This window comes from Hippocampus zosterae, chromosome 3 (genome assembly GCF_025434085.1).
Source record: "Hippocampus zosterae strain Florida chromosome 3, ASM2543408v3, whole genome shotgun sequence".
Lineage (NCBI taxonomy): Eukaryota > Metazoa > Chordata > Actinopteri > Syngnathiformes > Syngnathidae > Hippocampus > Hippocampus zosterae.
This window is the reverse complement of record NC_067453.1, coordinates 3,222,115-3,248,051: the sequence shown is the minus strand read 5'-3', so window position 1 is coordinate 3,248,051 and position 25,937 is coordinate 3,222,115. Positions and strand designations below refer to the sequence as shown.

The following is a 25,937-nucleotide window of genomic DNA, read 5'->3' as shown; positions in this document are numbered from 1 at the left end:
TCTCTGTTATATGTTTGGGACTTGTAGGCCTCCAACCTTTCTAAATTACTGATAGTGACCTTGAGGAGTGATTGGATGTCCGTCGCAAGGGTTGCTTCAACAAAGCAGGCTTGGAGTGCAGCTGCAAATGTTGTGCCGCCAAAGCGGGTTCAGAGGACGGCTTCAGGGCATATGCCACCAGAGCAGGGTTGGGACATTGCACTGCCTACTTTTACTGAAGTGCTGTGACGGATGCAAAGTTTCCTGTAGCTCTCGAGTAGCCAGGAGGGAAAAATGCAGCTGCCAAGGCGCCGGCACGGGGCCTTGCCTCATCAGTATGCCACCATAGAGGTTGGAGAGCACAAGAGACACAGAGGGGCAGGAGTATGGGTACTGGGGAAGGTGAACTAGCAGAAAAAGGATGTATGGGAGGAGGTGAAGAAGTAGACAGTTAATGAGGTGACGAAAAAGATGGAGTAAAGTGGCTTGGGGGCAGGTTCAGCATGACACGACTTGTAAAAGGCGCGATTGCGGGTGGAACCAAAACCTTTACCTGGTTGTCTATGTTGGTCCCGGAAAATGAAACAGTGGGCGTGAAAATAGAATGGGGGGGTTTGAAAAACAAGTACAAGCAGATGGCACAGATGAGGGAGACGTGGAGGAAAAGACAAGAGTTTGCACGAAGTGTGTGGGGGTGGTCGGCAGGCTGAGGGCGGTAGGTTGGATGGTTAGGAGCAGGTGGTGACGTCTGCGGCTCAATGGATTGTTCCTGAGTCTGCTGGGTCCTTGACTGGTCAGTACATGCTGTCACATGAGGAACGAAATTAGGACCTAGAAGCATACTGTAGATGACACGGAAGTTGCGAAGTAAGTCTTAATCCACAAAAGAGAAAGTAATGACGGAGAGCAAGGCTGGATGCAGAAGACAAAGAGCTGATACTCAGGGGGATGTCGCTGAGTAATCCAAGTTTATATACTGTGAGAGATCAAGCCTATATTTCAGGATAAAGAGCTACAGCATAGCAACTGAAACATTAAAGAGCAACAGTGACAACAGCACAATCATCAAGGCATACTGAGCTTATTATAATTTTAAATGTTAATTTCCTCTAACAACATACCAAGAGGAGGCTGCTTAGGGAACATGTTTATACGATATTATTTTCATGAATAACAATCAGCTAGTTTCCTAGTTGGTGTCCAGATAGCTGCATTCCAGCACTGATAGCCAGATACAGTCCATACAAACATACACACATCTCAAAGGGCTTACTTATATTTTGTGCCACCATGACTTAACTGTCCCATTATGAGGCAGTCAAACCCTAGAATTTTGATGTTGGGCTATGTTGACTCGAGTCATGTATTTTATTCCGTGACACTGATTTGCTACTTGACCTAAATTTACATTCCGTTCCTCTTCATTTGGTCTGTTTCTAACCCAATATGTGCAGATAGACTGGTGCCGCTTTCATCAGAGATAACAGAGTGTTTTGAATGTCCTTCATGTTGAGGCGCTGATGTGGTTCTCTCTGCCAGCAGCCAAGCATTATGTCATAGACTCCTTTGGGACAGAGCCTTGGGCACTCCAGTACCCTGCCCTGAGTTATACACTCAATCACCTGGAAGAAGAATGACACAGATTATAAATTATAACACGCAACATTGTCTTGAATTGTTATTGTCTACATTCTTTCCATACATATAAACAAGTGATGTTATAACTGCACACATATAATCTAAATCCAATAATACTAAGTATAGTATATGCAAATAAAATGTACAAACAATAAAAATGGCTCATCAGCACTTATACTGTACATAAATATTTTTGTTGAACTTTTTCTTTTCATTAAAATTCCAGCCATCCATTTTATTTACCACTTATCCCCATTAGGATCAGGGGTTGGCTGGTGCCTATCCCAGCTGAGTAAGGGCATGAGGCAGTTTACTCCCTGAACTAGTCACATCAATAAATATACATGCAAATGTAAATTGGGCGGCACGGTGGTCGACTGGTTAGCACATCCACCTCATCGTACAGAGGTCCGCGGTTCAATTGCAGGCTTTGGCCTTCCTGCGTGGAGTTTGCATGTTTTCACCATGCCTTCCTGGGTTTTCTCTGGGTACTCCGATTTCCTCCCACATTCCAAAAACATACATGTCAGGTTGATGGAACACTCTAAAATGTCCCTATTGTGACTGTACGCACTGACCAGTCATAGAACCAGCAAACTCAGGCACAATCAATGCATTGAGCATCACACGTCACCACCTGCACCTAACCATCCCTTCACCTCCAATCAGGGAGTGATGGTCTTGCCAGCTGCTGCTTCGACTATTCACCAGCAATCCCTCATGTCGCTCTTTCTTGATGGGTTGCCCAGGCCGTCACAAGCCCCGGTCCCAGCCCCCTCAGCCTGCTGACCACCCCCACACCCTTTCAAGCTCTGTCTTTTACTCCACGTCTCTCTCACTTGTGCCATCTTCTTTTCCTAATTTTTCACACTCCCTTTCTGTTTTCGCACCCCATGTTTCATTTTTAGACTCAGATTTTTCTGATTGTGAAGATGACCCCGATTTGGTGAACCTCCTTTTGAACTCCAATTCCAATTTTGACACGGATTTTGGTGCAAATATCAGTGAATGTGTACCTCGTTATTGGCCAGCTGGAACCAGGGCTGTTTGCCATTGGTGAAGATTTCCCAGAGAACAACGCCAAAGCTCCACACATCAGTCTCTGTTGTAAATTTCCTGTACATGATGCTTTCTGGGGGCATCCAGCGAATCGGCAGCATAGTGTGACCTCCCACCTGACCATACACGCATACAAATGTGTATAGTTAATAAATTGTGTAAACTTGTTTGGTTACAAGGGCACCCTGTTTTTACAAAAAAAAAACAAAAAAGTTTAGCTCTGTAGCCTGTACTGTACATGCATTCTCTACATATTTCAAATATGAGCAAATGACAGTAAACTGTTTGATGAAAGAAACATGGATGATCTTACCCTATAATAATCAGTGCTGTAAATATCTCTTGACATGCCAAAGTCTCCTATTTTCACCTGGAGAGCATTCCCTACCAGACAGTTTCTGGTAGCCAAATCACGGTGTACAAAGTGCTGTGATGCAAGGTAGATCATCCCTGCTGAAATTTGACTGGCTATGTGAAGCATCTGGGACAGACCCAACTCCCCATTAGTATGCAGTGGGTGTCCGTCCACCAGGATCACGGCATCTGGTCCGTGAGCTCTAAGGAGTGTGTGAAATGGTTATGATATAGTTCAAAGACTTCAACTGAATTCAGAAAACCATGACTACTAAAGCACCATGAGCTTCTATGCACCACATCCTCAGGGCAAATGGGACAGCTGATGACTGTAGAATATTCTTCAGAGTCAGTGTTGTGCCAACCACAAATCTCTTAGGGTTATATCATCATTTGTCATGTACACACACATTTCCATGAAATTTGACTTTGGTGGACACAGCAAATGCACATTGTTAGCGGTACACAGAGGAGAAGGCAGCTACTGAAGAGCGGGGAGCAGGTTTGTGTGTGTGATCACAGCCATGTGTCTGGGGAGTGGATGGTCTTGAACCAGTGTTGCCTCTGTGGCAGAGGACAATCTTAACCACTTGGCCATGGCTGGCTCTATCCTCCCATAGATTACTGCTGTGCCAGAGGAGGTGCCTTAGTTAGAATGACTTCACTGGCCAGGTGTCCCAGGCACATCCCAGGAGGCCCAGGACATGCTGGAGGGATCACATCTCCTGAATGTCTGATTGACTAACTCACGGTTGTGTTAGTATAGTCTAACAGTCCCCGGCTATGGTTTACACTTTTTCTGCCCTCACCTGAGAAATTTATTCAAATCTCCATGCTTCATGTACTCAAAGACCATGATGAGCGGATCTCCATCAACACAAACTCCATAAAATTTCACAATATGTTCATGTTGGAGATTGGTCAGCAGTTCAGCTTCGCGTTGGAAATCTTTTCTTGCTGATAAAGTGGGGTCCTTCAGAGTCTGGAAAGAAAGAAATAGTGCATTGTGTGTTGAAATGTCAAATGAAGTGCAGGGTGTATTTAATGCAGTGTAGTTTTCCAATGGCTGGAACCACTGCTTCTCAGCAACAAAGTTTAGGGTGCAATTGTCCATACAGTTCATTGCCCAAAATGTGGATGGCGGGGATACTTGCCCATCATCTAGTACAGAGTTGTTCAAATCCGTTTCTCCTCTCTCCTGAATGTTTTAGATGTTTCCTTCCTCCAACACAGCTTGATTCAAATATCAGCTCATCAGCAAGCTCTGTAGATGCCTGAAATGATCCTGATCACTTGAATTAAATGTTGTTGGAGGGAAACATCGAAAACATACAGGATAGCAGCCCTCAGGTACCAGATTTGGACACGCCTGTTATTATATTTCAGTCATCATCCTACATCTCTGAAGAAACCTACACACATGGCTTCAAAAACGGTCCCCCAAAACATTTGTATTGTAATCCATGGAGAGTACCAAAATGAATGTTCCACAAACAAGTCCAGCAAATTTTACTGTTCAAAATAGCACCTGGCTCAGCAATTTAAACCACACACACACATTATTTTCAATCTCCTGGCAAACACATTTAAAATGTTCTCATTAAAGTTTTGTTATTTCTAAAATAATGTTTTAAAATATCTCTATTAATCAAAACTGGTCAATTTATTTTATTTTAAACTGACTGGATAGGTGGATGGAAGTTAAGTGTACAGTTATTAGAAGTCAGACTCAAAAAGCAAGGATATGATTAGTGATATGTGATTTGATGATTACAGTGGGTAAAAAATACATTTTGAGCATAAGAATGTGCAGCGACACACACACACACACACACAAACACACACACACACACACACTTTTCTCTCTCTCTCTTTTTCTTTATCCCTCTCACCTTTACAGCTACAAGCATTTTCTCCTTTTGTGGGCACAGAGTGTTGCATTCTGCCAAGAAGACTTTCCCAAAAGCTCCTTCTCCAAGCTCCCTCTTTAAAATAATGTCCCTCCGTTTTAGATGTTCAACATCTGAAAGAGTGAAACAAAAATAATTGCTATTAACCCAAAAATACAACCCCAACATGCAATGTTCCATCCAAGCTGTACACGTGAGAAATTTCAGCGCACACACATTCCATTTCTATACTAATCCCTTCATTTCCACCCAACTTTAAACTACGAAAAGGACACCACACCATTCCCACTCCCCTTACAGTTTCAAGAGCATGACCTAAGGTGCATACACAGTTTTGCTTGAAACATAAATTTTCACACACTTAGACTGTCATCCCTGACGTGACACTGCAGGCCAAATATGCGCGTAGTTTACGAGCCCTTAAATGACGCTCTTTGCGTTTTTCAAAGTTGAGGTAACTAGAAATGTTTATGCATTATACAATGACATTCTTCCTTTGTAGTGGAGAATGTGGGAGTATTATTGATAAAGATTCTATTGAGACTTAATTAATTATACCTATAATGACCAGGGTGCCTAAAGTAAAAATAACACAGTTTTGTTTTTATTCATGTCACAAATCTTTATTCAAATTTGAACTGAAGGTGGCTTGAATTTTTTTGTGACATAATCATTTGAATTATGTAAATTCTGAGGATGTTAGGTTTTGGACAAGTGTGATAGTCGTTTGGCCGCCATCTGCATGTCTGATGTTGCTCACCATCCTAAGGGACGCTCAGAGAGTTGTGTGAATGCTCAGAAGGACTGAAAATTTGAGGGAACAACATGAACGCTTTCATTTCTCTAAGCTCAGTGACTGAGAGCAGCTCTCAGTCACTGAGAGCTGAATAACAATGTGTGGAATTAGCTCATGAGAACATACTGTATGTTCTTAGCTGTGGTGGGGGTACTCTTGAGAAATCCCTCTTTTATCCGTACTGCTTATCATCACGAGGTATGCGAGTAGGTGGGGTACATTAAGCCTTGGTGTCGGCCATTATTTTCTTGCCGACATTGACACATTGCGACACGCTCTTCTCTTCAAAAACACACAGCGACTATCAACACAATTTGGTACCCTTCCCCCCAGTAGATGGCATCCTAGTTTAGCAACACCCTGTGCAGTGTGAATGTACCCATAGTTAGATTGCGTTTTTTAAAAGATTGTATTTGATTTATTTTTTATTTTTTTGTGATCTGATGGGATCATAACGAGGTGGATTAGGTCACTAAATACCTACTGAAGGCCCATGTCCGAAATTACATCTATCTTGCAATCTATCTTATACACACTCATTTGTACCCCCCATTCCAATGAAATTGAGTTGGGAGATTGTGTAAAATGTAAACAAAAAAAAGAATACAATGATTTGCAAATCATTGTTCAACTATAGTCAATTGAATACACTACACATATAAAATACTGTATTTAATATTCAATATGACAACATTGAAAAGATTTAATCATTCAATTTTATGTCTGCAACATGTTTCCAAAAAAGATGGGATCGGAGCATGTTTACTGCTGTTACATCACCTTTCCTGTGAACAACATTAAATAAGCATTTGGGAACCGAGGAAACTCTTCTCCTCTCCATATTGTCGCTGTTCTGTGAAAAAGACAGATGTCCCAAATGTGGACATCCTATTAATTAACGAAAAAAAATTAAAGGACAAAAATGGGCGTGCGTGTTTTTCACAGGACAATAGCAATATGCTCACTAGAGTTCTGTGCTTGCGCAATGGAAATGCTGATGAAGGACACACCGCTGTCAATGTGTGGTTTTAATTACTTGCACGTACTGGTGGAGGATTTCTGATAGTTGTGTCCATTTCTGAAGTACTGCGGATTCTCAATAATAGGAACCCTGTTCAGTCCAATCGTCACAGCCTCCAGTCCACCATTCCATATACATGGGCTAGTGATCCCATTATTTACATGATGAAGTGGGCTAGTAGAGTCTTCTTCACCACTTATCACAGCTGCTGGACCTAGGACAGGAAAATATGTCAACAAATTATTCTCAAGGAAGTTGTTTGGTTGGTCTGTCTTTCAAAAATAAAGAAAGGAGAAAAAAAACTTTTAAATGAGTTTGGTCTTTATGAAAATAATTGTCAAGATTCACATGGAAGCAACTGGTGTTTTTTATTGAAAAGTGACAATGTCAATCAAATTACAGCATGAAGTCTGCAGAAGAGCATGAATAACTTGCCAGTTGATCAAAAATCACAGACTGAAACATGAACTGAACCACCAACTGAAAATCTACAAGAATGCTGAAGAGAGCTGTGTAAATTAACTAGTTAATTTGGGTTCCTGTCCCTAAAACCATCACGCACGTAGGAGGTTGGTATTTCCTTCCACTGCTATGGTGTGTTGCAGCAGGGAGACATGTAAAACATACAGTATAACGGCCCTCAAGGATTGGCGTGAGAGACCGATGGCATAGGTGTCAAACTCAAGTCCTGGAGGGCCGCTGTCCTGCATGTTTTCCAAGTCTCCCTGCTGCAACACACCTGATGCAAATGAACAGGTTCAATGTAAGGCTTCCGCAGGCCATGCTGATGATCTGATCATTTAAATCAGGCGTGTTGCAACAGGGAGACTTGGAAAACATGCAGCACAGCGGCCCTCCAGGACTTGAGTTTGACACCTATGAGTTGGCTCTTCCAGTGGCTGAGGGTGCTGAGGCCATTGAGGTGGGTCCTTGTCTTATCCTACTTGCGATGCTCTTGTTGTGGCACTGGTCAAAGAGCCGAAGGGTGAGTTGCGACCTAAAATACAGTGCACGCTCCCAGAGTTTCAAAGCCACATAGACATTTGTCTTGCCTGCCATTAAATGGAGACTGAGGAAAGGGGTCAACAGGCAAAGCATGACCAGTCTTTGCAGAGGAAATAGATGGAGCTAGAAATCGAGGCTGACTTTTTGCATTTCTTCTTCACTAGCCTTCCACGGAAACCAACATTTTGAAATGTGACTGAATTTCCCAGAATAGTTATGCTCGTCCTGGTTCAAATTCATTCTAGGGACACAATGTCCAACCAAAAGCCCTCACTCATCGTAACTCAGACATTCATAATTAGTGTATTGATAGAACCCTGGTCACAGATAACCATTCCATAAATTATTGTCAATTTTTTGCCTCTCTGCCTATGGTAGAGAGTCTATTGAGGAGGATGGGGTGAGAGATTGTGTCGAAGGCTGCACTCAGGTCAAGGAGGATGAGAATGGAGATTAGGCCAGAGTCTGCTGCCATGAGAAGATCGTTTGTGATTTTTACGAGGGCTGTTTCAGTACTGTGATGGGGACGGAAGCCGGACTGGAATTGTTCATAAAGACTATTGTCGGTGAGGTGGGAGTGGAGCTGAGAGGCGACAGTTTTCTCCAGAATTTTCGAGATGAAGGGAAGATGGGAAATGGGGCGTAGGTTATTGAAGTCATTGGGATCTGAACCAGGTTTTTTCAGGATTGGGGTGACAGCTGCAGTTTTGAAGAGCACAGGAACAATTCCAGTCGACAGAGAGGAATGGATAATGGCTGAGATGAAGGGAAGCAGAGAGGGTAGGCAGGATTTGACCAGAACTGTGGGGAGGGGATCGAGCTGACAGGAGGAAGTCTTGGATTTAATGATGAAGTCTGAAATTAATGAGAGATGGGGGAGTTCAAAAGAAGAGAACAGTTTGCAAGAGGTGAGAAGGTCAGAGGAGGGGAAAGGTACAGAGGAGCCCAGATGCTGGTGGATTCTGTTGATTTTTTTCGTTGAAAAAGAGGAGAAGTGTGTTGCAGGTGTCACGAGAATAAAAGTGAGGTGGTAGGGAGTCAGGAGGTTGAGTGATTCTGTTCCAAAGGGAAAAGAGAGTCTTAGTATTTCCAGCATAGGAGCAGATGAGTCCGGAGTAGTAATGTGATTTTGCTTGAGAGATGGAATCCTTGTAGAGGGATAGTTGAGCTGCATAGATGTCCTTGTGAGCAGTGAGGCCGGTTTTCCTATAAAGTTCTCAAGCTGCCGGGTTTGGGATTTCAAGGAACGTAGATGAGGGGTGAACCAAGGGGCAGACCGAGTAAAAAGGACAGAGAGGGACTTGACAGGGGCGAGCATATTGAGGATGCTGGTGAGACCAGAGTTATATCGGAAAACCAAATCATCAGGAGTGGAATCAATGTCCGGAGTCAGGGTGGTCAGCCATGCAGTGAGAGAGTCAATGTTAATGTCTTTAATATTACGGTAAACAATGGTACAGCAGTTCAGTCTATCCACTCTTTTTGGAGTCCTTGGAGCGTGTGCTGGTGAGTGCTCCCTCTCGGTACCACCTTGTTAGCTGGGGGACTTCAATGCTCATGTGGGCAATGACAATGAGGAACCATCGCCCTATTCGAAGGCGGAGCCTTCGAATAGGAATAGGGAGGCTCTAAGTATGTACACACCTGCTCTGCATCTGGAAGCATTCGCAACTCCACAGTGGAAGAGTCCAAACGTTCTTGAGAGAACTGGGACCTTAGCCCAGGCTATTTTTGGAGGCAAGTCCAACGATTTGAAGGCGGAACATCTCTGACTTGCACAGCAACTGGGGCTCCTTCTCTGCCATAGAGGTGACATTCCATATCCCTTAAGATAGCTTCTGTTGCCAGGGATCAGACCACAAATGTCGTCGCCTTTGGCCCCTCCATTTTGGAGGCACTATAATTCTGGTATTGTGCTGGAGCACTATTATCCTTGAATGCCATTTTATAAATGTGATGAATGTATTGCTAATAACATGGTGAAGAGTGGCTTTCATCATTGTAAATGATAAGTGCTTCTCAACTGGAACAAATAATAACATGCAAACTGGCCTTCTGCAACAGGTTGCCACTTAGAAAACTTAGAAAGTCTTAGCATATACTGCGACACTTGCTATGAGTCTTATTAATCATTTGACAAACCTTTGCAATTCAATGATTAACAATGAACCTACCTTTCATGCGGAACTTTGAATGCCGCCCACACTTATTAATCAGGAGGAAGATAATCACCAAGATCACACAAGCAAATCCGGCAAGGCCCACTGCAATATAAACCTGGAAATGGGAGGATAAGACAAAAAAGTTTGAAGCAAATTTGGAGTACTATGCAAAAATGCACAGGCAGTGCACTCTTTATTTGGGAAGATTCTTATAACTGTTTGGCCTTGAGAAAAAGTCACTCTTGGATTCTAAATTATTCTAAATTTTAAAAAATCTAAATTCTAAAATATTGTGTGTTGGGGCAAAACGGGTTTTACTGGTCTGTTGTCAAAGGAGTGTGTGAAGAAAAAGTGTTTGTAGAATTTGGTGATTATTTTTTCTTAATATTTATATTCACTTAATTGAGAAATTTGTCGAGGGGATTCCATCTTTATTTATTTCTCTGCCGGTCATTCATCAGATAAACTGGGTAACAATTCTTTTGTGACCACCACTCCGAGGCACACTCTCCAGAGAGAAGGAAAGAGAGAAAGAGAGATTCCACACTTCAAATTTTGAAATGAAGAAGCATTGTGGATGAAAAGTGAAACGTCTTCACCAAACAAGAAGTTTCTAACCATCCATCCAACTATCCATCCGCCCATCACCGTTTATCAGGATCCTCTCTCAAACCATTCACACTGAAGTTCACACCATCAGTGACTTAGAAGAAATGCCCAGTTGCTTCAATTTCACCATTGCAAATTTCCATGACCTGGTCAAGGAATAAAGACGTCACTCTCAAATGCACTGTAGATGTAATAAATCAATTAAATAGTAACTGTATAAAAGCAAATACAAATTTAATTAATGATCAGAAACGGAAAGAAATGAAAATCTGAGGCTATAAGTTAACTTTGGAAATGTCAAACATTTTTACTTACCCCCAAAATATCTTTGTGTGGATTGTGGCGCTCTGCTGTTGGGGTTACTTGAGGAAAACACAAACAAATAAGTACAAGATGTCAAAATATCCAACACATAACCAATGGAAATCAAACATTGCTTTTGAATTGTGGTTCAACCGAGTAATTTTTTAAAAATTAATCAGGCCTGGATAGCCCGGTGGTCCAGGTGGTAGCATTGACATCACAGTGCAGATCCCAGCTCCGGCCTTCCTGTGTGGGTTTTCTTCGGGTACTCCGGTTTCCTCCCACATTCCAAAAATATGCATGGCAGGCCGATTGAGCACTCCAAATTTTCCAGAGATGTGAGTGCGAGCGTGGATGGTTGTTCGTCTCTGTGTGCAATGCAATTGGCTGGCAACCAGTTCAGGGTGTCCCCCACCTACTGCCCATAGACGGCTGGGATCGGCTTCAGCACCTCCCACAACCCGTGTAAGTATAAAGCGGATCGGCAAATGCATCCACTACAGTAGGTAGCAGTATCAGGTTTAGTCTGCTTATCCTTCTAACTTTGCATTGATGAATTCGCTAGGCCATAATCATCACTCTCCAGGTCATTTTTATGGAATAATAGTGTACCTATATCATCAAATTGATCTTCCAATTTAATGAAGTTTGCTTGGGACCAAATGAGATTTTTCCAGCCAAAGGCATGAAATTAGGTTGCTCAGACAGTACCACAGAGCAGGTGCATTTACTCCGAGCATAGATTACACATAGGTGGACTCTGTCATTTAGATTAACATTGGATCATTCCGAAATTATCTGAGACCTTCTGGAGTGAGTTGGCGGTACTGAAAGTAAAGGGGCCAATTCATATCGCATGCCCCACTTTTCATGACAGTATTTTGAAAAAAAGTTTATGAATTTTGTTCCACTTCAAGATTGGATCCCACTTAGTGCTGAATCTTCACAAAAAACAAACAAAAATGTTTTTTTTAAAAATATATTTTCTGAAGCCCAATATGTGTCAAAATGTCAAGGGTGCCAAATACTTTCTCAAAATATTCTCGATGGATGGATGGACAGACGGACGAATGGACATATGACAACTCTCCCAAAAAGTACAGCAAACAAACACAATAAAATGTAATTTTCTGAGAAATAACTTACCGTAATCATAATCGTTTTCTGTAACTGTGAAACATGGCAGAACATTTGAGAAGAAAGAGATTACCTTAAGTTAGCATAAAATAAGTCACAGATAAATATTCCAAATGTGGTAATGATAATGAATGTGGTGCTTGTTAAAGCCTGACTCAGCACTTTCTGAAAGGATTTAGCATCTTCTCTTGCTCAAGTGTTCCTTTCTCTTGGAACTCTGCCTTCCTCTCATATTCTAAAAATATGCATGGTTGGTTGTTTGGAGACTTTGTCCATAGTGTGAATGTGAATGCCATTTTAAAAACAAACAAATAAAATAATGCTGTTACATGAACAGAATTGACAATATTAGAACCTTGTAGATCAGTGGTTCTTCACCTTGTTAGAGGTGCCGAACCCTACCAGTTCATATGCACATTCACCGAAACCTTCATTTGTGAAGAAAAACAAATATATATAATTTATATCCAAATTCCCCTCCGTGAGCCGTCACCTTACCGTGGTGGAGGGGTTTGCGTGTCCCAATGATCCTAGGAGCTAAGTTGTCTGGGGCTTTATGCCCCTGGCAGGGTCACCCATGGCAAACAGGTTCTAGGTGAGGGGCCAGACAAAGCATGGCTCATTGACCCTTATGATGACTACAATATATGGACCAAGGTTTCCCTTGCCCGGACGCGGGTCACCGGGGCCCCACTCTGGAGCCAGGCCTGGAGGTGGGGCTCATTGATTAAAGCTGGAAGGTTTGGCTCTTGTGACGAACGAAAATAGAAATCCAGCCTGTGTATGCACAAATGAGACATGTCTTAAAATCTGACCAACTAACAAGAATTTGTATGTTCGATGATAGCTTCAACTCTAGTCAGTAAATTTTTTAATGAGGGAAGGCACAACACAATCCAAGGATAGCAAAGTTGTAACTGAATTTACATAATTTCATGACGCAAGACCGTTATTTTTCCCACATCAGGAGCCGTGATGGCTCTTCTCATGTTTCAAGAGAAATGTGCATCTTATGAACGTAATCTATAAAACATTGTAACATAATTGGAACATTTTGGCAATTAGCAGCATAACAGAAGCAGTTATAAAACAAATAAGATAATTGAAACCCACAGACAGGTAACAGTTACAAATCATCCAAATCAAGGCCTTCACTGTATACTTACACATTCTACCTCCTCCCAGAAAGTTAACAACGTCCCACATACGTCCACTGACGACCACCTAACACAAAAAATTGTGTCTGTGACTTACACCTTTCTAAGCATCTCGTGACCTTTTGAGCCTATTCAACCTAAACACATGATGACCTCCTTACTGTGTCCAACCTCACCTGCCTATTCCTTTCTTTATTCTCAACATACTCAACTTCCATCATCACCTTATGTCTCACCACTAACATTTTCACTTGCCTTTCACCCACTATAAGAATACAAAACTCTCTGTGTCACCACACCCATACTCAACCATTTTCTTTCTTTATCTGATTTACACATACTTCATGTAGCGCCAGTTGAAATAATGAAGCTTAAGTGGTGTTAGGAATCACAATTAATACAGAGACAATTACAAATAATTACAATCGATGCCGCCCAAAACTCCTACACTGCAAAAGCCAGAAAATAAAACAAACAAGACTCCATGAGACGAGGCAAGAGTCACGCTTATCTACACACATGCAAAGACAAATTAAGCACATATTCGCAGACACAACTTGACAGACAAACCAAAATATTCACCTTGCTACCACTCTCAACCAGGTCAAGCACCTACAAACTTTTGTCACCTGCCAGAACACTTCACTTCATCCAAATATCGATATACACCATCAATTTACCATCAAACAAGCCACTATCACTTTCCGTGTTCCTTCAAAATGAAACTTCCTTACATCACGAGGAAAGTTGCTATCTCTTGTCATGCACTTACAAATTTACTCTTGGGACAGTCACGGGAAATGTGACCTTTCGCCTTACAACACCAACAAATAATCTTCCCTGGACCAGTACCACGTCTCTTTCTTGGCATTCCTCTGCCCCTATTTCGGCGCGGATTGTTGACTGTGCGTGTGTATATGAGAGTAAAATCCTGTCACGTTATGCCCGAAGCGATAGAATAATTGCTTTGTGCACAACAAAATAAGGAAGTGGATACCCGAAATAGCAGACACAGAAAAGATGTTTGTCAGACAAAATGAGATTTAGTATAAACCCAAAATACCCGTCTAGGTGAAACAACAGAAGACACTGGTCAAAATAAGGACCAGGAATGAATAAGGAGGTAACAGAAAACGCTTGCGGAAAAAATAGCAAGGAGAATGAATAAGGCAACTATAGAATTTCACACGAGCGGAATAAGACTGCACGCAATAACAGTCAATCGACTTTAAGATAATAATTTACTCGAGAAGGACTCTGCGAGAGTAATGGCACGGCGTGGAATACTCCGGCAGTGAGTCGACTGCCAGAGCACCCAAAGCATGTGTAATTAGTCCCCAATGGGTGACAGGTATGCAGGTGGCAAACAGGGCCTGCTCCCTGCTGGCAAACACGGGACGTGACAAATCCACTCCCAAATCTCCCCTTCCCCTAGAGGTCATTGGATGGCCCCCTCGAAACGAGGGTGGAGGGGATGGTGGAAAAAGAGATGTTGAAGTTTGGAAGGGATGAATACAATGATGGTGTAACAGGATTTGTGGATGTCATCTCAAGCTCAATTTCTCTTTCCACTTTCTGTTTTACTTCTGTCTGTAAACCTACCGGTCCCAACTCATCATCCTCTCTCCTGTGAAACATAACGTTTCCTTCGCTCTTGTCATGGTTAAATTCCATCTCACTGACACGTTCTCTTCCTTCAACTTTCTCTATTCCCTTTTCCTCTTTCACTTTCTGCCTCTTTTCAGCCAAGAACATCCAGAACTAAATGTCTCTCAAGTCCAAGACCGGTCACACGATCCAAGACCAAAGCAGGCAAATGGACAGGTGGGTCGAGCACTACCTAGAGCTATATGCAACTCAAAACACCGTCGCAGGAGCAGCCCTTGACTCCTTGCCTGACCTTCCCCTCATGGAGGAACTGGACAGCGCACCCTCGCCTGACGAGCTTGCGAAAGCAATCGACGCTCTAAACAATGGCAAAGCACCAGGCCAGGATGGCATCCCCCCTGAGGTACTGCGGCATGGGAAACACACGCTCCTGCAACCGCTGCACCAGCTTCTGAGCCTCTGCTGGGAAAAGGGCCACATCCCCCAAGACATGAGGGATGCCTCCATTGTCACCCTCTACAAGAACAAGGGGGACCGCAGCGACTGTAACAACTATCGGGGCATCTCTCTGCTCAGCACCGTTGGGAAGGTGTTCGCCCGCGTCGCCCTGAAACGGCTTCAGCGCCTCGCCTCACGAGTCTACCCCGAATCGCAGTGTGGCTTCAGGGCTAAAAGATCCACAGTGGACATGATATTCTCCCTCCGCCAGCTTCAAGAGAAGTGCCGCGAGCAGCAAAGACCTCTGTTCATTGCCTTCGTTGACCTGACCAAAGCGTTCGACCTGGTCAGCCGGAGCGGGCTATTTCAAATACTGGAGAAGATAGGCTGTCCACCAAAACTGCTCACCGTTATCCGCTCCTTCCATCAAGACATGCAAAGCACAGTCCGCTTCAACGGCGCTACCTCCCAGCCATTCCCAGTCAGCAGTGGAGTGAAGCAGGGGTGTAGGGATGTGAATCTCAGCACTGAGGACGATTCGATACACATCACGATCCACTGCCAGCGATGCGATACTTAAACGATACATGGAATTTTCTGGCGATACGATGCGATACGTTTCACCGTCGTCACGATGCGATACGATTCGATACACATTAAGTTCAAATCAATGCGATCCGATACGATACAATGCAATTTGTTGCGATATTGTGCAATTAAACATGATGCAAATAAGCAAAGAAAAAAAGCTTTTAAAAAGATGGAATTCAGTATGGTATTACAAAAAGGATACCACTTTATTCCTTATAAAGAGTAGAACTTGTAAAACAACTTATTTAAGCCCTTTCACAATTGGGTTTTGTGCAAAGAAAATGTAAACAATTTGGCACCTGAGACTCACAGCTGTTGCTATAGTGTAAACACAAACAGACTATTCTCACTGAGTTTCTTATATGGAATATAATAATAATATATATATGTATATGAATCTCTAGCGCAAGATGTCCACCCATCCACTGTAAGTGCAACTCTGCGCACTGTTCAGCGACACAGTAATCTCACTTTTCACTTTGTTGTACACATCGGGAATATGTTTGTAAGTGAACACAGACCTGTCTGGTATTTTATACCTGGGTTCCAAAACGTGCACGAGCTGTCTGAAACCCTCGTTGTCCACCACGCTAAGGCTGGAGGTCTTTGCATATGAAATAAGCAGTGGCCTTAGTTATAGCCATTGCGCGGTCACAGTGAGTTGCAAGGGGACTCCCAAAATAAGAGGCGATTTTTTTCTGATCCTGACCTGGTTTACCAGGAGTTTCTCCGGTGTCCGACGAGGAACTGGGCGGGGAAGCGGGAGGGAAACTTGTCGGTGATCTGGTGCCATCGGTTTAAGTGGGTCTGCATATTTGTGGTGCTGCCGTTGTATGGCTTCTTAGTGCGACATTCCTTGCAAATTACGGAGGTTTTATCAAGCTTTCCGTCTTTCTTTTCGAAGCCGTAGTATTTCCAAACATAAGATTTGAATGTTGCGGCTGCATTAAATATAGTAGTTTCCTTGCTGCTGCGTGCGCTAACTTCCATAATGTGTCGCTCGTTGTGTACTGGACTGTATGTGACGCACGGCTACCGTCCGTATTCAACACAAAACGCAAAGCAATGATGGTGCATTCATTGCGCCTAGGAAAGGGCAGATATGTGACGTTTAACATGAATAAAACGGCGATTGAATCGGATTTTACCGATACCCATCAATGCATCGTGATGAATCGCGATTTCACCGATACCCATCAATGCATCGTGATGAATCGCAATTTCACTTGTCAATCGCGTCGTACCCAGTGAATGAGCCGATGCACTCGGATCGCGGACGTGCGCATCGATGTATCGATTAATATCGATTATTTTCCACACCCTTACAGGGGTGCGTCCTTGCACCAACCCTATTTGAAATCTACTTTTCCATCCTCCTCCAGTATGCCTTCTCCGACTGCGAAGAGGGGGTATACCTCCGTACACGGCAAGATGGTAGCCTCTTTAACATGGCAAGACTGCGCGCCAAGTCTAAAACCTACAACATCCTGGTAAGAGAACTACTGTTTGCAGACGATGCTGCCCTCACTTCCCATAGTGAGGCAGGACTCCAGCACTTGGTGAACAGACTCTCGCGTGCGTACAGGGACTTAATATCAGCCTAAAGGAGACAAATATACTAGCCCAGGGAACCACCGTCGCCCCCTCTATCACCATCGAGGACACGCCGCTGCAAAATGTCGACTCCTTCACCTATCTAGGCTCAACCGTCACATGTGCAACAACACTCGACGCCGAGATCAGCTCGAGGATCGCCAAGGCTGCCGGTGTGATGGCGAAGCTGTCGAAACGCGTCTGGGAAAACAGCCTTCTCAGTGCAAAAACCAAGGTTATGGTGTACGAGGCCTGCGTCCTCTCCACCTTACTCTACGGCAGTGAGTCATGGACCACCTACGCTAGGCAGGAACGGCGACTTAACACCTTTCATCTACGTGCCCTCCGGCGGCTGCTGCGCATCATGTGGCAGGACCGGATTCCAAACACCGCGGTCCTCCAACAAGCCGGCCTCCTAAGCATCCAATGCACCTTGATGAAGAGGAGGCTCCGCTGGATCGGCCATACCTTCCGCATGGACCCCCACCGGCTGCCGCGGGAAATCCTCTATGGCGAGCTGCTTGAGGGACGCCGGAGTGTGGGCCGGCCCCTGCTGCGCTACAGGACACTTGCAAACGTGACCTAAAGGCGGTCCGGGTGGATCCCAACAGATGGGAGAGTGCAGCAGCAGACCGAGCCACCTGGCGCAACACCATCCGCATAGGGGTTGCCGAGGCTGCGGCGGAGGAGCAGGACCGGGCCTCACAGAAGCGGGCAGCGAGAAAGTGCCGCGCAGCTGCTCCACGCACCACCCCACCATCCTCAACATTCACCTGCGTGAAATGCCAGCGGGAATGCCACTCAAGAATAGGGCTCTTCAGCCACTCGCGCTCATGCGTCCAGTACAGGACCTAATCCCCCCCCCTACGCGTCGACCATCGCCTTTCAAGACGAGGATGCTATATATAATGGATAAAATGTGAGTACATAATAAAGAATGTATCTTTATTAACAGCAGAAGCATTCTTCATTGCAGGCATAGTCAATTAATGATTGCAAGCATAAGCGTTCTTCTTTGCAAGCATAATCAATTTATCATGTCAGGCATACGCGAATGTATGATGACTAAAAATAATCAATCCAACACTCTGCAATGAGGGGGTTGAGAAAAATGTGCAGTTGCGCAAACATTGGGTGAGAAGTGAGCATTGCGATAGGCACAAATTAAGATGCCGCACACTCTGACGTAAATGTGTGGTCTGGACATGGAATGCTCATAAAGTTTCAGTTGAAAGTCTACAAGTGCCTTCCTACTTGTTCATGCATGCAGGCTCAGACCGTGTCTTTAATATCGAAACCTTGATGGGCAAGCACAACATTTCCCATAAGTGTTTTCAATATCCCATTGTTCTCTGTTATATGTTTGGGACTTGTAGGCCTCCAACCTTTCTAAATTACTGATAGTGACCTTGAGGAGTGATTGGATGTCCGTCGCAAGGGTTGCTTCAACAAAGCAGGCTTGGAGTGCAGCTGCAAATGTTGTGCCGCCAAAGCGGGTTCAGAGGACGGCTTCAGGGCATATGCCACCAGAGCAGGGTTGGGACATTGCACTGCCTACTTTTACTGAAGTGCTGTGACGGATGCAAAGTTTCCTGTAGCTCTCGAGTAGCCAGGAGGGAAAAATGCAGCTGCCAAGGCGCCGGCACGGGGCCTTGCCTCATCAGTATGCCACCATAGAGGTTGGAGAGCACAAGAGACACAGAGGGGCAGGAGTATGGGTACTGGGGAAGGTGAACTAGCAGAAAAAGGATGTATGGGAGGAGGTGAAGAAGTAGACAGTTAATGAGGTGACGAAAAAGATGGAGTAAAGTGGCTTGGGGGCAGGTTCAGCATGACACGACTTGTAAAAGGCGCGATTGCGGGTGGAACCAAAACCTTTACCTGGTTGTCTATGTTGGTCCCGGAAAATGAAACAGTGGGCGTGAAAATAGAATGGGGGGGTTTGAAAAACAAGTACAAGCAGATGGCACAGATGAGGGAGACGTGGAGGAAAAGACAAGAGTTTGCACGAAGTGTGTGGGGGTGGTCGGCAGGCTGAGGGCGGTAGGTTGGATGGTTAGGAGCAGGTGGTGACGTCTGCGGCTCAATGGATTGTTCCTGAGTCTGCTGGGTCCTTGACTGGTCAGTACATGCTGTCACATGAGGAACGAAATTAGGACCTAGAAGCATACTGTAGATGACACGGAAGTTGCGAAGTAAGTCTTAATCCACAAAAGAGAAAGTAATGACGGAGAGCAAGGCTGGATGCAGAAGACAAAGAGCTGATACTCAGGGGGATGTCGCTGAGTAATCCAAGTTTATATACTGTGAGAGATCAAGCCTATATTTCAGGATAAAGAGCTACAGCATAGCAACTGAAACATTAAAGAGCAACAGTGACAACAGCACAATCATCAAGGCATACTGAGCTTATTATAATTTTAAATGTTAATTTCCTCTAACAACATACCAAGAGGAGGCTGCTTAGGGAACATGTTTATACGATATTATTTTCATGAATAACAATCAGCTAGTTTCCTAGTTGGTGTCCAGATAGCTGCATTCCAGCACTGATAGCCAGATACAGTCCATACAAACATACACACATCTCAAAGGGCTTACTTATATTTTGTGCCACCATGACTTAACTGTCCCATTATGAGGCAGTCAAACCCTAGAATTTTGATGTTGGGCTATGTTGACTCGAGTCATGTATTTTATTCCGTGACACTGATTTGCTACTTGACCTAAATTTACATTCCGTTCCTCTTCATTTGGTCTGTTTCTAACCCAATATGTGCAGATAGACTGGTGCCGCTTTCATCAGAGATAACAGAGTGTTTTGAATGTCCTTCATGTTGAGGCGCTGATGTGGTTCTCTCTGCCAGCAGCCAAGCATTATGTCATAGACTCCTTTGGGACAGAGCCTTGGGCACTCCAGTACCCTGCCCTGAGTTATACACTCAATCACCTGGAAGAAGAATGACACAGATTATAAATTATAACACGCAACATTGTCTTGAATTGTTATTGTCTACATTCTTTCCATACATATAAACAAGTGATGTTATAACTGCACACATATAATCTAAATCCAATAATACTAAGTATAGTATATGCAAATAAAATGTACAAACAATAAAAATGGCTCATCAGCACTTATACTGTACATAAATATTTTTGTTGAACTTTTTCTTTTCATTAAAATTCCAGCCATCCATTTTATTTACCACTTATCCCCATTAGGATCAGGGGTTGGCTGGTGCCTATCCCAGCTGAGTAAGGGCATGAGGCAGTTTACTCCCTGAACTAGTCACATCAATAAATATACATGCAAATGTAAATTGGGCGGCACGGTGGTCGACTGGTTAGCACATCCACCTCATCGTACAGAGGTCCGCGGTTCAATTGCAGGCTTTGGCCTTCCTGCGTGGAGTTTGCATGTTTTCACCATGCCTTCCTGGGTTTTCTCTGGGTACTCCGATTTCCTCCCACATTCCAAAAACATACATGTCAGGTTGATGGAACACTCTAAAATGTCCCTATTGTGACTGTACGCACTGACCAGTCATAGAACCAGCAAACTCAGGCACAATCAATGCATTGAGCATCACACGTCACCACCTGCACCTAACCATCCCTTCACCTCCAATCAGGGAGTGATGGTCTTGCCAGCTGCTGCTTCGACTATTCACCAGCAATCCCTCATGTCGCTCTTTCTTGATGGGTTGCCCAGGCCGTCACAAGCCCCGGTCCCAGCCCCCTCAGCCTGCTGACCACCCCCACACCCTTTCAAGCTCTGTCTTTTACTCCACGTCTCTCTCACTTGTGCCATCTTCTTTTCCTAATTTTTCACACTCCCTTTCTGTTTTCGCACCCCATGTTTCATTTTTAGACTCAGATTTTTCTGATTGTGAAGATGACCCCGATTTGGTGAACCTCCTTTTGAACTCCAATTCCAATTTTGACACGGATTTTGGTGCAAATATCAGTGAATGTGTACCTCGTTATTGGCCAGCTGGAACCAGGGCTGTTTGCCATTGGTGAAGATTTCCCAGAGAACAACGCCAAAGCTCCACACATCAGTCTCTGTTGTAAATTTCCTGTACATGATGCTTTCTGGGGGCATCCAGCGAATCGGCAGCATAGTGTGACCTCCCACCTGACCATACACGCATACAAATGTGTATAGTTAATAAATTGTGTAAACTTGTTTGGTTACAAGGGCACCCTGTTTTTACAAAAAAAAAACAAAAAAGTTTAGCTCTGTAGCCTGTACTGTACATGCATTCTCTACATATTTCAAATATGAGCAAATGACAGTAAACTGTTTGATGAAAGAAACATGGATGATCTTACCCTATAATAATCAGTGCTGTAAATATCTCTTGACATGCCAAAGTCTCCTATTTTCACCTGGAGAGCATTCCCTACCAGACAGTTTCTGGTAGCCAAATCACGGTGTACAAAGTGCTGTGATGCAAGGTAGATCATCCCTGCTGAAATTTGACTGGCTATGTGAAGCATCTGGGACAGACCCAACTCCCCATTAGTATGCAGTGGGTGTCCGTCCACCAGGATCACGGCATCTGGTCCGTGAGCTCTAAGGAGTGTGTGAAATGGTTATGATATAGTTCAAAGACTTCAACTGAATTCAGAAAACCATGACTACTAAAGCACCATGAGCTTCTATGCACCACATCCTCAGGGCAAATGGGACAGCTGATGACTGTAGAATATTCTTCAGAGTCAGTGTTGTGCCAACCACAAATCTCTTAGGGTTATATCATCATTTGTCATGTACACACACATTTCCATGAAATTTGACTTTGGTGGACACAGCAAATGCACATTGTTAGCGGTACACAGAGGAGAAGGCAGCTACTGAAGAGCGGGGAGCAGGTTTGTGTGTGTGATCACAGCCATGTGTCTGGGGAGTGGATGGTCTTGAACCAGTGTTGCCTCTGTGGCAGAGGACAATCTTAACCACTTGGCCATGGCTGGCTCTATCCTCCCATAGATTACTGCTGTGCCAGAGGAGGTGCCTTAGTTAGAATGACTTCACTGGCCAGGTGTCCCAGGCACATCCCAGGAGGCCCAGGACATGCTGGAGGGATCACATCTCCTGAATGTCTGATTGACTAACTCACGGTTGTGTTAGTATAGTCTAACAGTCCCCGGCTATGGTTTACACTTTTTCTGCCCTCACCTGAGAAATTTATTCAAATCTCCATGCTTCATGTACTCAAAGACCATGATGAGCGGATCTCCATCAACACAAACTCCATAAAATTTCACAATATGTTCATGTTGGAGATTGGTCAGCAGTTCAGCTTCGCGTTGGAAATCTTTTCTTGCTGATAAAGTGGGGTCCTTCAGAGTCTGGAAAGAAAGAAATAGTGCATTGTGTGTTGAAATGTCAAATGAAGTGCAGGGTGTATTTAATGCAGTGTAGTTTTCCAATGGCTGGAACCACTGCTTCTCAGCAACAAAGTTTAGGGTGCAATTGTCCATACAGTTCATTGCCCAAAATGTGGATGGCGGGGATACTTGCCCATCATCTAGTACAGAGTTGTTCAAATCCGTTTCTCCTCTCTCCTGAATGTTTTAGATGTTTCCTTCCTCCAACACAGCTTGATTCAAATATCAGCTCATCAGCAAGCTCTGTAGATGCCTGAAATGATCCTGATCACTTGAATTAAATGTTGTTGGAGGGAAACATCGAAAACATACAGGATAGCAGCCCTCAGGTACCAGATTTGGACACGCCTGTTATTATATTTCAGTCATCATCCTACATCTCTGAAGAAACCTACACACATGGCTTCAAAAACGGTCCCCCAAAACATTTGTATTGTAATCCATGGAGAGTACCAAAATGAATGTTCCACAAACAAGTCCAGCAAATTTTACTGTTCAAAATAGCACCTGGCTCAGCAATTTAAACCACACACACACATTATTTTCAATCTCCTGGCAAACACATTTAAAATGTTCTCATTAAAGTTTTGTTATTTCTAAAATAATGTTTTAAAATATCTCTATTAATCAAAACTGGTCAATTTATTTTATTTTAAACTGACTGGATAGGTGGATGGAAGTTAAGTGTACAGTTATTAGAAGTCAGACTCAAAAAGCAAGGATATGATTAGTGATATGTGATTTGATGATTACAGTGGGTAAAAAATACATTTTGAGCATAAGAATGTGCAGCGACACACACACACACACACACAAACACACACACACACACACACTTTTCTCTCTCTCTCTTTTTCTTTATCCCTCTCACCTTTACAGCTACAAGCATTTTCTCCTTTTGTGGGCACAGAGTGTTGCATTCTGCCAAGAAGACTTTCCCAAAAGCTCCTTCTCCAAGCTCCCTCTTTAAAATAATGTCCCTCCGTTTTAGATGTTCAACATCTGAAAGAGTGAAACAAAAATAATTGCTATTAACCCAAAAATACAACCCCAACATGCAATGTTCCATCCAAGCTGTACACGTGAGAAATTTCAGCGCACACACATTCCATTTCTATACTAATCCCTTCATTTCCACCCAACTTTAAACTACGAAAAGGACACCACACCATTCCCACTCCCCTTACAGTTTCAAGAGCATGACCTAAGGTGCATACACAGTTTTGCTTGAAACATAAATTTTCACACACTTAGACTGTCATCCCTGACGTGACACTGCAGGCCAAATATGCGCGTAGTTTACGAGCCCTTAAATGACGCTCTTTGCGTTTTTCAAAGTTGAGGTAACTAGAAATGTTTATGCATTATACAATGACATTCTTCCTTTGTAGTGGAGAATGTGGGAGTATTATTGATAAAGATTCTATTGAGACTTAATTAATTATACCTATAATGACCAGGGTGCCTAAAGTAAAAATAACACAGTTTTGTTTTTATTCATGTCACAAATCTTTATTCAAATTTGAACTGAAGGTGGCTTGAATTTTTTTGTGACATAATCATTTGAATTATGTAAATTCTGAGGATGTTAGGTTTTGGACAAGTGTGATAGTCGTTTGGCCGCCATCTGCATGTCTGATGTTGCTCACCATCCTAAGGGACGCTCAGAGAGTTGTGTGAATGCTCAGAAGGACTGAAAATTTGAGGGAACAACATGAACGCTTTCATTTCTCTAAGCTCAGTGACTGAGAGCAGCTCTCAGTCACTGAGAGCTGAATAACAATGTGTGGAATTAGCTCATGAGAACATACTGTATGTTCTTAGCTGTGGTGGGGGTACTCTTGAGAAATCCCTCTTTTATCCGTACTGCTTATCATCACGAGGTATGCGAGTAGGTGGGGTACATTAAGCCTTGGTGTCGGCCATTATTTTCTTGCCGACATTGACACATTGCGACACGCTCTTCTCTTCAAAAACACACAGCGACTATCAACACAATTTGGTACCCTTCCCCCCAGTAGATGGCATCCTAGTTTAGCAACACCCTGTGCAGTGTGAATGTACCCATAGTTAGATTGCGTTTTTTAAAAGATTGTATTTGATTTATTTTTTATTTTTTTGTGATCTGATGGGATCATAACGAGGTGGATTAGGTCACTAAATACCTACTGAAGGCCCATGTCCGAAATTACATCTATCTTGCAATCTATCTTATACACACTCATTTGTACCCCCCATTCCAATGAAATTGAGTTGGGAGATTGTGTAAAATGTAAACAAAAAAAAGAATACAATGATTTGCAAATCATTGTTCAACTATAGTCAATTGAATACACTACACATATAAAATACTGTATTTAATATTCAATATGACAACATTGAAAAGATTTAATCATTCAATTTTATGTCTGCAACATGTTTCCAAAAAAGATGGGATCGGAGCATGTTTACTGCTGTTACATCACCTTTCCTGTGAACAACATTAAATAAGCATTTGGGAACCGAGGAAACTCTTCTCCTCTCCATATTGTCGCTGTTCTGTGAAAAAGACAGATGTCCCAAATGTGGACATCCTATTAATTAACGAAAAAAAATTAAAGGACAAAAATGGGCGTGCGTGTTTTTCACAGGACAATAGCAATATGCTCACTAGAGTTCTGTGCTTGCGCAATGGAAATGCTGATGAAGGACACACCGCTGTCAATGTGTGGTTTTAATTACTTGCACGTACTGGTGGAGGATTTCTGATAGTTGTGTCCATTTCTGAAGTACTGCGGATTCTCAATAATAGGAACCCTGTTCAGTCCAATCGTCACAGCCTCCAGTCCACCATTCCATATACATGGGCTAGTGATCCCATTATTTACATGATGAAGTGGGCTAGTAGAGTCTTCTTCACCACTTATCACAGCTGCTGGACCTAGGACAGGAAAATATGTCAACAAATTATTCTCAAGGAAGTTGTTTGGTTGGTCTGTCTTTCAAAAATAAAGAAAGGAGAAAAAAAACTTTTAAATGAGTTTGGTCTTTATGAAAATAATTGTCAAGATTCACATGGAAGCAACTGGTGTTTTTTATTGAAAAGTGACAATGTCAATCAAATTACAGCATGAAGTCTGCAGAAGAGCATGAATAACTTGCCAGTTGATCAAAAATCACAGACTGAAACATGAACTG

General features: G+C 43.2%; 1 protein-coding gene across 1 annotated transcript in view; it reads right to left on the bottom strand.

The window, feature by feature from the left end:
- Positions 1-19,648: 19,648 nt before the first annotated feature.
- The window catches only part of LOC127597659 (NT-3 growth factor receptor-like), a 74,644-nt gene continuing 68,355 nt past the window's right edge, over positions 19,649-25,937 (bottom strand). The window contains exons 13-18 of the mRNA XM_052060854.1: positions 25,492-25,680; positions 23,632-23,762; positions 22,549-22,721; positions 21,699-21,942; positions 21,343-21,501; positions 19,649-20,310 (exon numbers count right to left, since the gene is read on the bottom strand). Coding sequence (XP_051916814.1) covers positions 20,125-20,310; positions 21,343-21,501; positions 21,699-21,942; positions 22,549-22,721; positions 23,632-23,762; positions 25,492-25,680 — 1,082 coding nt within the window. The 3' untranslated portion in view covers positions 19,649-20,124. The remainder of the gene's footprint in view (positions 20,311-21,342; positions 21,502-21,698; positions 21,943-22,548; positions 22,722-23,631; positions 23,763-25,491; positions 25,681-25,937) is intronic.